Raw genomic sequence first — 13,692 nt, forward strand, 5'->3', positions numbered from 1 at the left:
CAGAATTCCTCAGCCAGCATGTCTGGCTGAGGAATTATGGGAGTTGAAGTTCACATAAAAGCGTCAAGTTTGAAGACTCCTTATTCAAACACTCAATATTATAAATGAACTTTCTTCCTCCTCTCTGAATAAAGATTGCAATACACTGTTCAAAATCAACTTAAGATTTTTACCTCAGTGGACCTTTCTCGTACTCTAAATTGGATAAGTGGTTAACAAGCAATACATGATTAACTAGGTTTCAAAATTAATATCAAATCAGCTGAGCTGAAGTAGGCTCCAAAGCTAAAAAAAACATCAGGCCTGGGTAACATGATGAAGGAAGACCACCATGGTCTAGGCTAGATTGGGAAGTTTAGAACACATCCCCAAGGAAGCACATGGCAAACCAATTCCATTTTGCTGCCCAACCCCCACCCAAATCCAAATTTGGATGTGTTCGTTAAGTCACAAGATATGAGCTCAACTCAATAGATGATAAAAGCGCTCAGGAATTTTTCCTTTCTTTTTATCTCAGCATTCAGGAAAGAAAATAAACTCTCCCCTGCTGTGAGCTACAAAGAAGATAGTTAACCATTACCAAAAAAGTAATTTGGTGTAAAGCAGCTTTTGATGTACTGCAGTTACTGGTTAACACTAGTTGTGTTTTTCAATTTAGTCCTAAATTAATACACATGAAAGTGGACATTATCATTTCATCTACAAATTCCTTACATGTGTGCTTTTTAATTTTATATGATTTGTTTTTTTAATCAGTGGGACAAATTGCAATGTTTAAAGGTTTGTGCTGCTGTACTCAGTATCCCAGCTAGCTCTGAGAAGTATTAGACAAAGATACCATTTGTTCACATTATTCCATAATTAATATCTATAAAAATACTGCTAAGGAACATGGCCCAGTTTGATCCATGCTTCGTGTCCAATCAACCTATAAGCTCTGGAGAAGAAAGGTTTTGCCACATAGAGAAAAAGTTATTTGGTTTTGATAGTGCTAATCATGGCAGTGCTCAGTTTTAGTTTTGAAATTGTCTGTACAATGGTATATAGAATAGTATCTAATACAATTGAAAACAATGAATTGCTATTCTCTCATAGTTGTTTATAAATAAAGCCACTTTCCATTTATATAAATGTTATAATATTTATATACATTTCTTAAATATATAAATATAAAGATTATGTCAATTATAGTTATTGTTCATGCTATTTAACTCAAGTTTGGAAAAAGCTTATAATGTAAAACTTGGAAGGCAAGAAATAGTGTTTAAATACTTAAGGATAGTTAATCTATTAAAATCATTTTGGGGGGGGTTTATATATTTTATGATTATTACTTCTATTCAATGTTATAGAATTAGTTTTGCTTTCTCTTTTTTTTATTTTTAACCAACAAAACAAAGCAAAACAAAGCAAAACATCACACACAGCATATACTCCTCCCCCTTTTTTTAACAGCGATTACATAATGGTAATCTTCTATTATTTACATTTTTCCCCTTATTCTTCTTTAGAATATTTGTCCTTATAAAAATCAATTTTAAGTAAACTAGAGTAAAATCAGTTTTGCCTGATAAACCCAACCATTTCAAGGTTTTATATACACACACACACACAAAGAGACACACACACACAATCACTGCCATGAATATATTGCATTGACAGGTATATCTACATATCCCTAGGTACAATCACTGTAAGTTTCATTTGAATATTATTATTTCTGAATTTAGTGCCACTAATAATAGCTTCTCAGTGATTTGTATGTTGAGAATATTTAAACTGCTGTGCTGCAAACGTGTTCTGAATATTTGTAGTGGATTTTGCAAGACGTTGCTCCAGTACCCCATAAGAAAGAGCTGCAATATACATAAATGAAAGTAACTATGTGTTTTATTTTAAATAAACACACTTTTCTAAGGGTATATTTAAGATCAACATTATGAAAAATAGCCCAGATCACAAAAACAATACAATCTAAGACTACAAAAAGGAGATAACCAGAAAAATGGTATTCCTGTGTTTTAAATTATCTCTCCAAGTACAAAGAAATTAAATGAATGAGATAGGCAGCTTAAACAATCACATACTATTCTTGGTGTATTGTATGAACCTTTATCATTAGTTTATATAGAAATTCAGTATATCCTTCAAGTTCATAACATTGGCTTCAGTAAAACCAAGTTCAAGTTCAATTATTCAGGGGTAAATGCACCACATGAATATTGCTCAGTATTCTGTTTCAAAACTGTTCTAGAGAAGGAAAACATTTAATTCCTTCTCCATAGCAATCTTTTCTCCCTGTGCTGTTGATTGGAATTATGAAAAACATAGATTTATTTTCTTTAATATAGCTGCACTTCAAAGAACTCTCCTATAAAGAATATTAAAGTATCAGTCTGAGGAGAGGAAATACCAAGGTCTAGACTAGACCAGCCTTCAAGATTCTAAGATGTATGGATTAAACAAGTTGGCTGGGGATTTTTTTTATTTGAAGTCCACACATCTAAAAGTTGTCAAGGCTGAAAACACAAACCTTTGTCTGAAAGATATTGAAGATCTCTCTTAACACTATGATTTTATGAAACTATGCTCTTTTAATAGTCTGGTATTAATCTAATTCTTTTTCTAGATATGTTCTGGCAAGAAAAAATGGATGAGAATATTTGATTTGTGCAACTCTACTGAATGTGCTCAAGAGTAATAGGAATGATTTACAGGCTCAAGATAATAAAGAAGATTTGGTGCTTTTATTTTCCATACAATAGTTTTTGTTATGTATTTATTAAACTTATATGCTGCCCACATCACTGTCCAAAGACTATTAATTGGGGGGGAGCTGTTTGAGAACCATGTCCTGACATCTACCGGTACTAACATAAAGCATTTAACATACTGCCACCTGCTGCAGGCACACAAAATGACAGTTCTTTTACACAAGAATAATTTACAGGGTTTTAGAGATCTAAGTGGATTGTTCTCCACCTATAACACACTTGTGTTTATATCTCATGTCTATTCACACACACACACAGAGAGAGAGAGAGAGAGAGAGAGAGTAGAGATTAAGAAAGAAAAATGGAAAAAATGAGTGCATTGTATTGCTCATGAATTTATTATACCGATAACTTGACAGTTCATGGACAATCTAGGTTACAAGTTACAACTGCTTTAAGTGTCAACTAGTTAACAGAAAAGTTCATAATTCTCTTCCCAAAAAATAATAAAATTTTGTTATTTAATCTCTCAACCTTCTCTGCAAACCAAGAGTTAAGATAGATGCTCTCCATGCTTTTATCAGCCTGCCATTTAGTCAAAAGAGCTAAAAGCAGAAAGCAAAAACCCTCATGGCCCCAGAAACATGCATCCCATTCCAGTCACAAAATTATCCAAGTAATTCAAATACTTATGGTGTCAGGATCTACTGAGTTATCATTAATTTCCCAAATGTAGGAACAACGTTGGGACTTTTTTGAGCCTAATGGTAACACACTGCTTAGAGAAAGGTAACTACTGAAACTGTTCACTGAACCACAAAGAATGTTACAAAAGCTTTCTGTATTAAATATGTGTACAAGAGTTCTACACAAAGTATTATCGTAGAACATTATACATTTTTTCGTCTTTCGACTTCGCTTTCCAAATATTACAAAAAAGTAAGATACACGTGGCCTGCAAACGACCCAGCAGTTTTTTTTTAACTTAGTAGTGCTACGTAACCGTTTATGAATCGAAAATTTAGCATCTTCGAAATTTGCAAGGTATCCTTGTGCATTCTCAAGTAATATTTCCAGCGCAAATAGCATTTTTGAAGGATACCCTGTTTTGGTAGGTTATTAATTAGCAATCGCCAAGTCCACGTGAAAAAAATAAACTTTTTTTTTGTTCATTTATTTATAATGCTGGGAGAGGGGAGGAGGAGCAGGCTCAAAACTCCGCTTAATTTAAGGCCTGAATGTATTCAACATCCGGCCCTGCTTCAACTTTTATTACGTGCACAAAGCTCAGCGCTTATCTTGCACTTGTGGGTCGCCCCGTTTGCGGTATTCAAGAACGCAGCCACACTCGCGCCCCTCCATCCTTCCCAATTCGCACGCTCTTGCACCCGCCGAGCAGCAGCCGCTCCCCGAAGCTGACGGCCCCCTAGTCCGGAGCGAACTTGGCTGCAACTCCACCCCCTCGACGTCCGTCGGTACCGGAAGCTGCGCGTTTTGGAGGCGCAAAGCCCTCGGAGCGGTGGGCAGACATGGAGTGCGTCCGGGTTTTGAGGCAGCGGCTGCGGCCTGGCGTGTACTGTTTGTTTGGCAGGCGGCTCTGCTGTAGCTGCAGCCACCGCTATGGTCTTCTCCTGGGAGGGAGCTCGTGGCGCTCTCCAGGTGCGGCGGGTGGTGCGCCGCTTGGCTGCAACTTCGAAAAATGCCGGTGGCGCCGAAGTGGCGGACAGACCTTTCTACTTTGCGCATGTAAGTCGTGCCTGCAGGCGTTGTGGCCGTCTGGACTGCCGTTGTGAGAAACAAATCACAGCGGTTTATTCTCTGGAGAACAGGCGCAAAGCCTGTTGTTGACTAAATCCTGTAAACTCCATCAGAAATCTTTGCACCTGAGTATGAATCATGATTGAGCCATTGGGAGTCCTGGGCGGATATCCTCAAAGTGCTCCGAAGTTCCCCAGCGAGGATATAAAGTGTCTGCAACTTTGCCTCTTGAGGCGTTGAACTTTTCCGCACAGACCAACTAGCCTGAACTTGCCTGTACTCGGGAAAAAAAAAAGTTGATTGAGTGTTGAAGTGCGTATTTGGATGTTCAGTCCAGTCAGATTTGTTTGGAGTTTGGATCAATGTGGGGTTTGAATCCAGTCATTACAGTTCTTGAGTGATGGTGTATGGCAGAATGTGATGAATGAAACTTAAGTGATGGGGTTTTCAGGCATTGTTAAGCTACCTACTGCATTGTATTGTTATGTGCTCCTGGCCACTTTCCTTCCGTGACCAGAGGCAAGCTCGCCTGACCAATAACCACCCAAGACACAGTGAAGGCATTTTGTTTCCTTTATTGCAATAAGCGGGGAGAGAAGCTATCAAAGCTTGGTTCTCTCCAAAGTTTCAACCTAAAATATTCCCTTCTTTATACAACCATGTTCCGGCCGCCACATCCCTCCTCTTTCCCCATTTCCCAGAAGTACTATGAGGTTATACTCTTTCTGACCGCCTCCTACATATTTCCTGCTACATACTAAATCATACATCACATGTACATTAAAATTAAGAGAATTTATGCAAGGTGTGTCAATATTAATCAACTAATTGCACATGCTCAGTTGTCTGAGTTCTGGGCCCCCTTTTTTTAATGACTTCTTGGAAAAATAGATTCTTTCTTGTTTTGCTAGTTATCTCCTCTTGCAGCTCCTTTTCCCATTCTGAAGACCCAGATAATTTTGCCTATATCCTCCTTCTATGCCAGGGTTGTCAAACTCGCAACATCATGTGATGTGTTGCGACGTATTGCAACTTTTTCCCCATTACTGGAGCTGGGGTGGGCGCGGTTTCAGTATGACGGATCTGGGCCGGCAATTTGACACCCCTACTCTATGCTATTCTTTCCTGGTTCCCATCCATTGTAGTTTCTTTGGTAAGCTTGTTTCTCCACTCATTAAGTCTCCACTGCAGCAAATTCAATTTTAAATTTCTCTTTCAATATTAAATTTTGAAGACCATTCACATATTCCCATCAGTATGTTGAAAGTGTATAACAGTTCATTTAGTGACCATTCAAAGTCACAATGGCACTGAAAAAAGTGACACCCATTTTTCATAGTTACTTTTGCAGCATCCCCATGGTCACGTGATCAAAATGCCTGGCAATTGCTTCATATTTATGACAATTGCAGTGTCCAAGCTCATGTGATCGCCTTTTGCAACCTTCTGACAAGCAAAGTGAATGGGCAAGGCAGAGTCACTTAACAACCGTGTTAACTAACCTATCTACTGCAGTGATTCACTTAACTGAGGCGAGAAAGGTCTTAAAATGGGGCAAAGCACTCTTAACAAATGTCTCATTTAGCAACAGAAAGTTTGGGCTCAATTGTGATCTTAAGTCAAGGACTACCTGTATTTGGCTTAGAATGCTGGCTGATTAGGGAACCAATCCCAAGTAGTCTGCAACTAGTATCTGGATGATCTTCATTAATGAACAGAGCAGAAAGCACCAAACAGCTAGCTTTACCTTGACACATGAAGTGGCCAACAAGTCTCGTAGTGCAGGCTCTTCCAATTATTTTTTTTAACTAGCTAAGAAAATTCCATTGAGGAGTGTGCATCATTTTCAAGATATGTCCAGTGCCTTTTTTTCCCAAAGTTATTATTGGCCCTGCAGGAGGCATGGAAGGTAGAGAAACCTGTGTTTTTCTATTGCAGAGTTCATAACAGCCTGGATACAGAAGAGCCAGCAAGATAATTTCTGCCTAATGCTGCTGCTCAACTCAGAATGTAACTGGAAAATGCATACTGTATGTATGCCCAACTGTTTCAAACTGAGAAGTTTCAAATTATTTGTGCCTTGTATACATTGCTCAGAAGTATTTCTTTGCAATGCCTTTCTTATCCTGTCTAAATATTTTCCAAGGGATATATTGTAATTATATTTTACTCATATTTTGAGCATTCAGAACAAATTGTGTAAATTTTAGGAATTTATGATACTCCTGTAATATAAATGCGACTCATTTGCTTTATAAAACTGAATGGATGAATGGATAAATGGATGGTTACTAACAACATTCAAAATAAATGGTTAAATGTTAAAATAGAAGAAAATAGATGTTACTCAGGCTTGAACTGTGGACTCCATGGTGTTATCTGAGCTTGGTATTGTACAGGTGATGGTATCTAGTTGAGTAATGAATCATTTGCAAGCAAACAGCTCAGAGAGCCGCTTACTGTTCCAATGTTAATTTAAGTCGGGTTGAAACCTTTAGCATATAAATAATGCTGTAATAATATACTAAATTTATGTGCCACCTTATTCCCAGCAACTCTAGGTAGTATACGGTGTTAAAAACATTTAAGAATAAAAAGCAACACACAAAAACAGCACATAGCAAAAAAAATCACCCCCCCAAAAATAAAAAAAAATAGAGGCACACACAAAAAAAAAGATGAAAGAGACATTAGCCAGCCTAGCCAAAGGCCTGGGCAAAGAGCCAGGTCTTTAGTGGTCTTTAGGGAGCCATTTGGGTGGAATTTCATTCCAGAGGGCAAATGCTACTACAGAAATGTTTCCAGAGCCTAGACAGATAGTATTGTTTAATCAATGGAATGTGGAGTGCCCCAATTCTACCAGATCAAGCTGGCTGTAAGAAATAGTGGGATGCTATATAACTCTCTGTGCTTTCAAGAATTCCAGTTAAGCCCAGAGGTTTACATGCAGCCAAAATCAGGATAAAGGATGGCAGGCAAAATACCATTTTTCTCTTCCCACCTTCTGAGGTGAGATTTTGAATTAGAATTGCCATCACGGGCTGAATAATGCATTATCCCTCTTCTTCAGCATGCTTTACCATCAAAATGACAGATGCAAATGAAAAAGGGCTTTGCCCCACTTGTAGCTAGCCCCAGCACAAGCATGTTCTTGGGAAGGGAGTGGGCTCTGTCCCCATCACCTCATGGCCAGCCAAAAAAGGAAACAGACTTGGAGTTAAAATAGTGTCCCCCACCCCACCCCAAATACATGCCTCGTTTCAGCAGCATCATTGGAAAAACTAAGGTATGTAAAATCTAGAGTTCATCAGACATTACCTTGGAGGGAGGTAAGGGTCCACAGTGATTAGAACAAGACAGTAGAGTCAAGATTCAGATTGGCCACAGACCTCATGTCAATTCATTTTGATGCTGACTTAAAGATGAATGAGCTCTTCAGCTTTTAATGCAGAAAGGCCTGTCATCCATGTTCAGTAGAAATTATATATTTGCATGTGTACAAATTATTATGATTTCTCAAATCATTTCTTTGGCTTAAATAGAAGCATTATAAATTTGCTGTAATATAAGGAGCTCATTTTCTTACATTGTCTCGATCACCGGACAGTTTGAGGGCAATTTTGAAAATACATATCTTGGGAAAGAAATGTTAAATTAACTAAAGCAGTGGCATATAAAGAAAACTTACATAAAATGCTTTACAGATGGCATATGACACCAGTGAGATTAGCAAAAATGTTTAAAAATACTTCAAACAACTGTTGGAAATGCAAACAAAGACTAGATACTTATCATATCTGGTGGACATGCCCTAAAACAGTGATGGCGAATCTTTTAGAGACTGAGTGCCCAAACTGCAACACAAAACCCACTTATGCATCGTCGAGTGCCGGGTGGGTGTGGCCAATTGGGTGGACGTGGCTACAGTGGTAACCACAGATGGGGTGGGATTAAAAAGTTCAATCAATTCCAATTTTGCAAGATCTTTTTTTTTTCCCCGTGAGAAGTTGAAATTGACTGATTTAACTTTTTTTTTTTTTTTTTTTTTTTTGCACATGGTGGTGGAGGCCTAAAACGAAAAGGTTTTATAAAACCCAGCTGAAGGCCTAGGATTAGGGTGATTGTACGCGTGCCCACAGAGAGGGCTCTGAGTGCCGCCTCTGGCACCCGTGCCATAGGTTCGCCACCACTGCCCTAAAACAAAAAGATTTTGGATTAAAATACATTTATGGTTAGAGAAAATGACTAAAAAACAAATAGACTTTAAGCTAGAATTATTTTTGTTAGGAATAATAGGAGCAAACTATGAGAAAGATTGCATATATTTAATATTACACGTACTAACGGCAGCAAGAATTGTATTTGCCCAACATTGGAAAAATGAAAATTTACCAGCTGAAGAAGTACTAATTAAGAAAATTTTAGAATGTGCAGAAATTTATACCAAAAAAAAGATACATACCTTAAAGAGATGGAGACCTTTGCATGTACAAATATTTCTTGTCCTTTGCTGTCTCAAGGCATTCATTAGAAATCATCAAACTGTTTTACTTTCTGAGAGCAACCTAATCTGTCAAAATTTATGTTGTTAAGTGAGAAATTTGTTAAGTGAGTTTTGCCCCATTTTAAGACCTTTCTTTCCAATTGTTAAGTGAATCACTGTGGTTATTAAATTAATAACATGGTGGTTAAGTGAATCTGATTTCCCCGTTGGTTTTGCTTGTCAGATGATTGCAAAAGGGGGTCACATGGCCACAGGACACTGCAACCGTCATAAATATGAACCAGTTGCCAAGCATTTGAATCTTGGTCATGTGACCATGGGAATGCTGCAGCGGTCATAAATGAAAAATGGTCATAAGTCGCTTTTTTCAGTGACATTGTAACTTTGAACAGTCACTAAATGAACTGTTTGTAAGTTAAGGACTAGCTGTACTTGAATGGAGATATTCAGGGATTACCAGGGCTATAGCCTAAACTGAGAATTTGAAAAAACATCTTGGAAGACCATGTCCGTCGTTTCTATCTTGTTGCCAATAAAACTGCTTTGTACCTGTGGAATGTAACCAGGAATTGAACTGGAAAAAAAAATACCTTTTATTCTATGGCATCTTTTCTCAAGGTGGGTGGTATTTACTATTGAACAACTTTCCTGCTGACTCTTCATATTAGCTACTCTTTATTCATAGTGTTTCTCCTCTGCTTCTCTCTATTCACTTTAGATGCTCTTTCTCGGCACTGCAGCACAGAGGTGACTCAGGCTACTTTAGCCAGTGTGGCACCAGTGTTTTCAGTGGTAAGTGTTCCCCTGCAAGGCCATGAAGTGGAAAGCATAGATGAAGGATTACTCACGCTTCACAGAGGAAAAAAAATGCTGCAGGAATAGAGATGGAAAGTAATAGATGAAATGCAGGGTTCATTTACAACATTGGGTTGCAGTCGGGGTAGAAAAGAATAATTTGTAAAAATTGGAAGGGCTAAAAATAATTCATCCTGCGTTGGGCCACTAGCTAGGAGAAAGTATGCATGTCTCAATTGTCAATAAATGAATTGAGAGATAAATCTAAATGCACTTTTTTGGACAGCCTTCTCCAGTCGTGACATTCCAGATAACCTGCTGGCTATGGATTATGGGAGTTGAAGTCCAATCCTTCCAGAGACATCTCGAGGTCTATCATTTTAGAATTAAACTGCAATAAAACTTTTACACAACTGATTTATTCTCATACTGTTAACCACTATGCTAAGACATTTGGATATTTTAGTTTATAAAACAATGTCCACATCTACTATTCTAATCTATAGGAGAAAACTGTGCATTTTTCAAAGCACTCTTTATTACGTGAATTGTAAAATTCATTTTACAATTATTGCCCTATTTCTGAATATATAAAATTCAATAGAAATCTGTCTTAATTATTTTGATACTTAGGGAATAATGGAAATACCACCCATATTAAATAGGACAAATTTTATTTAATTTCAGTGCTATTGTCTTTAAAAATATTCCATTTCCTTTCTTTTAGATGAAATTTGATACAGAAGGCAATGTTACCTCCTATGGTATGTAGAATTCTTTTTTACTTACGACTTCAAGAAAAATATTTTACAGCCATGTTAGAATTTTTTAAATAGGTAATTGCAACATTAATATTTTGGGGGCAGTTTATCATCAACTGTTAATACTTTTGGTTAAATTTCAGATATTTGTTGTATTTGTTGAAGCGATAACTTTGAGAAATAATCTGCTTGTTTCAAGTGGTCTACATTTTCATTTCATATTTCTATACAAAATGTTTTTGGGGGCAGAAAGAAAGAAAACAGAACTACATCAGGAACTAAATCTTCAAGCACGGGATCTACGGTTTCAACATCAAGTAAATATAACACCTAGGAACAACAAAATTATTATGAGAATGGAGGTAAGAAAAACACATGCATATACAAATGTTGGTTTAGCAGCTTTTAATTATTAATTAATAAGAGCCGAGGTGGCGCAGCAGTTAGAGTGCAGTACTGCAGGTCACTTTAGCTGACTGTGTTCATCAGGTCAGCGGTTCAAATCTCACCAGCTCAAGGTTGACTCAGCCTTCCATCCTTCCGGGGTAGGTAAAATGAGGACCCAGATTGTTGGGGGCAATGTAAATATATATATATATATATTGCTTACTGGTGTACACCGCTTAGAGAGTGCTTGCACTAAAGCGGTATATAAGTCTCATAAATAAATAAATAAATAAATATTTGGAAAACCTCTGAAATATTTACACATGGCTATTTGAAGCAACGTATTTCTTTTCTTTTATTTACTGATAAGTAAGTAAGATATTGTTTATCTCCTCCTTCTTCCCAAAGACTTCCAAAATGCCTTGTATATAATCAGTAAAACAAAGGAGTTTGTGCTGTGCCAGTGTTACAGAAAAGATTAGAATGGGAAATGAGGTGAGATGAGGTAAACTCGTGAGTTGAATAGTACTATTTAAAATAGCAAAATGATGGAAATGGGAGAGAAAAAATACAGCAGAGATGAGCCAATACAAAACCTCTAAATTGCGTCAAAGAGACCTACGGTCATATTTTTATTTTATCAAGAAGCCTGGTTGAAAATCTTGAGACAGTCTTTTTTTCACCTAATCGACTTCAAAGAGTATGTGATAGGAGAACTCAGGGGAAAGATGAAATCAGAAGGTGTACAGTAAAAAAAAAAGTGCAACTAAGGTTAAATGAGCAAAACCATAAAAAAAAGAAGCAACAAATAAAAATAGGGGACAGTTTGAAGGTTAGGATCACGGCAATAAAGAAAACAAAACACAAGTCATATAAATCCAAAGCTATTACCAAAGAAACACCTTCACTGAAACAGCTGAGAATTTTACACCTATTTGCTTTGGAGAAAATCCTCTTGAAATCCTTACACTTAGTATAACTAACAGTTCAAAGGGCATGTTAGACAAATCTGTTTGGGCTTGTGATTAGAATCAGTGTTTCTCAACCTTGACAATTTTAAGGCATGTGGAATTCTGGGAGTTGAAGTCCACATGCCTTAAAATTGTCAAGGTTGAGAAACACTGGATTAGATAGTATTAAGTGTAACAACTAAAGAATATGTAACAAGTATTAGGTGTTGGCTAATTTTCTTCTCTGCTTCTTCTAGTTTTTGAAGGCTGTGATAACACCAGAGTATCTTCTGATCCTAGATTATCGCAATTCAAATCTGGAAAAATGGCTGTTCCAAGAACTGGCATCTCAGCTAGCTGGAGAAGGTCAACTAGTTACATATTCTTTGCCTTTTGAATTCAGAGCTATAGAAGCAATACTGCAGTTTTGGGTGAGCATGCTTATGGTGTGCTGAGAGTGATTGTTGTGGCCTTTCCCAAACTGGAGACTTCTGGACATGGTGAACTCCAAATTCCCAAGAGATCCGAGACTTTTTAAGTCCAACATATATATCGGATTTTGGGTTGAGAACATTATAATCATTTTTTGAAGGAGGCAGATAAATATAGATACTCCTCAACTTATGACCACAGTTGAGCCCAAAGTTTCCGTTGCTAAGCAACACAGTTAAGTGAATTTTGCCCCATTTTGTGATCTTTCTCGCCATAGTTGTTAAGTGAATCACTGCAGTGGCTAAGTTAGTAACACGGTTGTAAGGTGACTCTGGCTTCCCCATTGACTTTGCTTGTGGAAAAGCTGCAAAAGATGACCCCAGGGCACTGCAGCCATCATAAATACGAGTCAGTTGCCAAGCATCCAAATTTTGATCTCGTGACCACAGGGATGCTGCAATGGTCGTAAGTGTGGAAAACAGTCATAAGTCACTTTTTTCAGTACTGTTGTCATTTCAAATGGTCACTAAATGGATAGTTGTAAGCTGAGGACTACTTGTATGAGAATCGTGGCTAAAAGGCAGTCCTTTTCTATAGATCAGGGTGTTTCAACCAGTGGTACGGGTACCACCTGTGGTACATTGGCATCTGGCAGGTGGTATGCGACCATCCCAGAAAAGTGGTAGTGGGGGAGGGGAATGAACTGAACCAGTGGCAGCACCACACAAGCTTGAGCGAGAGATGGCTGGAGCTGCAGGACTGTCAGGGCTCAGTGGAAGCGCCAGGATCAGTGCCAGGCTCCAGCTGGAGCTCGGCACTGATCCTGGCGCTTCTGTTGAGCCCAGAAGAAGCCCTGATCAGCTGGAATGTTGCAGCATCTCCAGGGTCTTGTGATTTATATTCAGATGCTTGGCAACTGATTCATATTTATGACGGTCACAGTGTCCCAGGGTCATGTGAAGTGACCAAAACCTGCTGCAACCACCCAGTAGATGGGGGAATAAAAACCAAACACCCCCCACCCCACCTCCACTGCCACTCCCTAACAGAAATGCTCATCACAATGAAAACCTTGGACAGGAGGAAGAGCGCCGCCGGGCGGGCCGGCAGGTGTCTTGCTTGGCTGTGGCTTGGGGGGCACTTTTTTCAGTGCTATTGTAATTTTGAACAGTCACTAAGCAAACTGTTGTAAGTCGAGGACTACCTGTACTTTATCACTTTTTTCCTTTTTTTTCGTCATCAAGTTTTTGACACCTTGCTAGGCGACTGGTGGTACTCAGATATTGCCATATCCTAAAAGTGGTACAATGGGTGAAAAGGTTGAAACGCCCTGCTATAGGTTACTTCAAATGGCTATCCTTATTAATGTATTCTGTATTTAAAGATTGTGT

The 13,692-nt window shown here is 38.1% G+C and overlaps 1 protein-coding gene across 4 annotated transcripts in view; it reads left to right on the forward strand.

Moving 5' to 3' along the window:
- The window catches only part of MRS2 (magnesium transporter MRS2), a 37,634-nt gene that overhangs the window by 12,421 nt on the left and 11,521 nt on the right, over positions 1–13,692 (forward strand). For 2 of the 4 annotated variants that reach the window (XM_039325452.1, XM_039325451.1), the window contains exons 2-6: positions 2,630–4,460; positions 9,695–9,768; positions 10,499–10,535; positions 10,782–10,894; positions 12,127–12,300. In XM_039325452.1, coding sequence (XP_039181386.1) covers positions 4,244–4,460; positions 9,695–9,768; positions 10,499–10,535; positions 10,782–10,894; positions 12,127–12,300 — 615 coding nt within the window. In that variant the 5' untranslated portion in view covers positions 2,630–4,243. Of the gene's footprint in view, positions 1–2,629; positions 4,461–6,410; positions 6,503–9,333; positions 9,595–9,694; positions 9,769–10,498; positions 10,536–10,781; positions 10,895–12,126; positions 12,301–13,692 lie in introns of those variants that run through there. The other 2 variants (XM_039325453.1, XM_039325454.1) reach the window with 2 other exon arrangements.

The sequence above is a fragment of the Crotalus tigris genome, unplaced genomic scaffold, assembly GCF_016545835.1.
Source record: "Crotalus tigris isolate CLP2741 ecotype Arizona unplaced genomic scaffold, ASM1654583v1 scf7180000024337.5909745, whole genome shotgun sequence".
Lineage (NCBI taxonomy): Eukaryota > Metazoa > Chordata > Lepidosauria > Squamata > Viperidae > Crotalus > Crotalus tigris.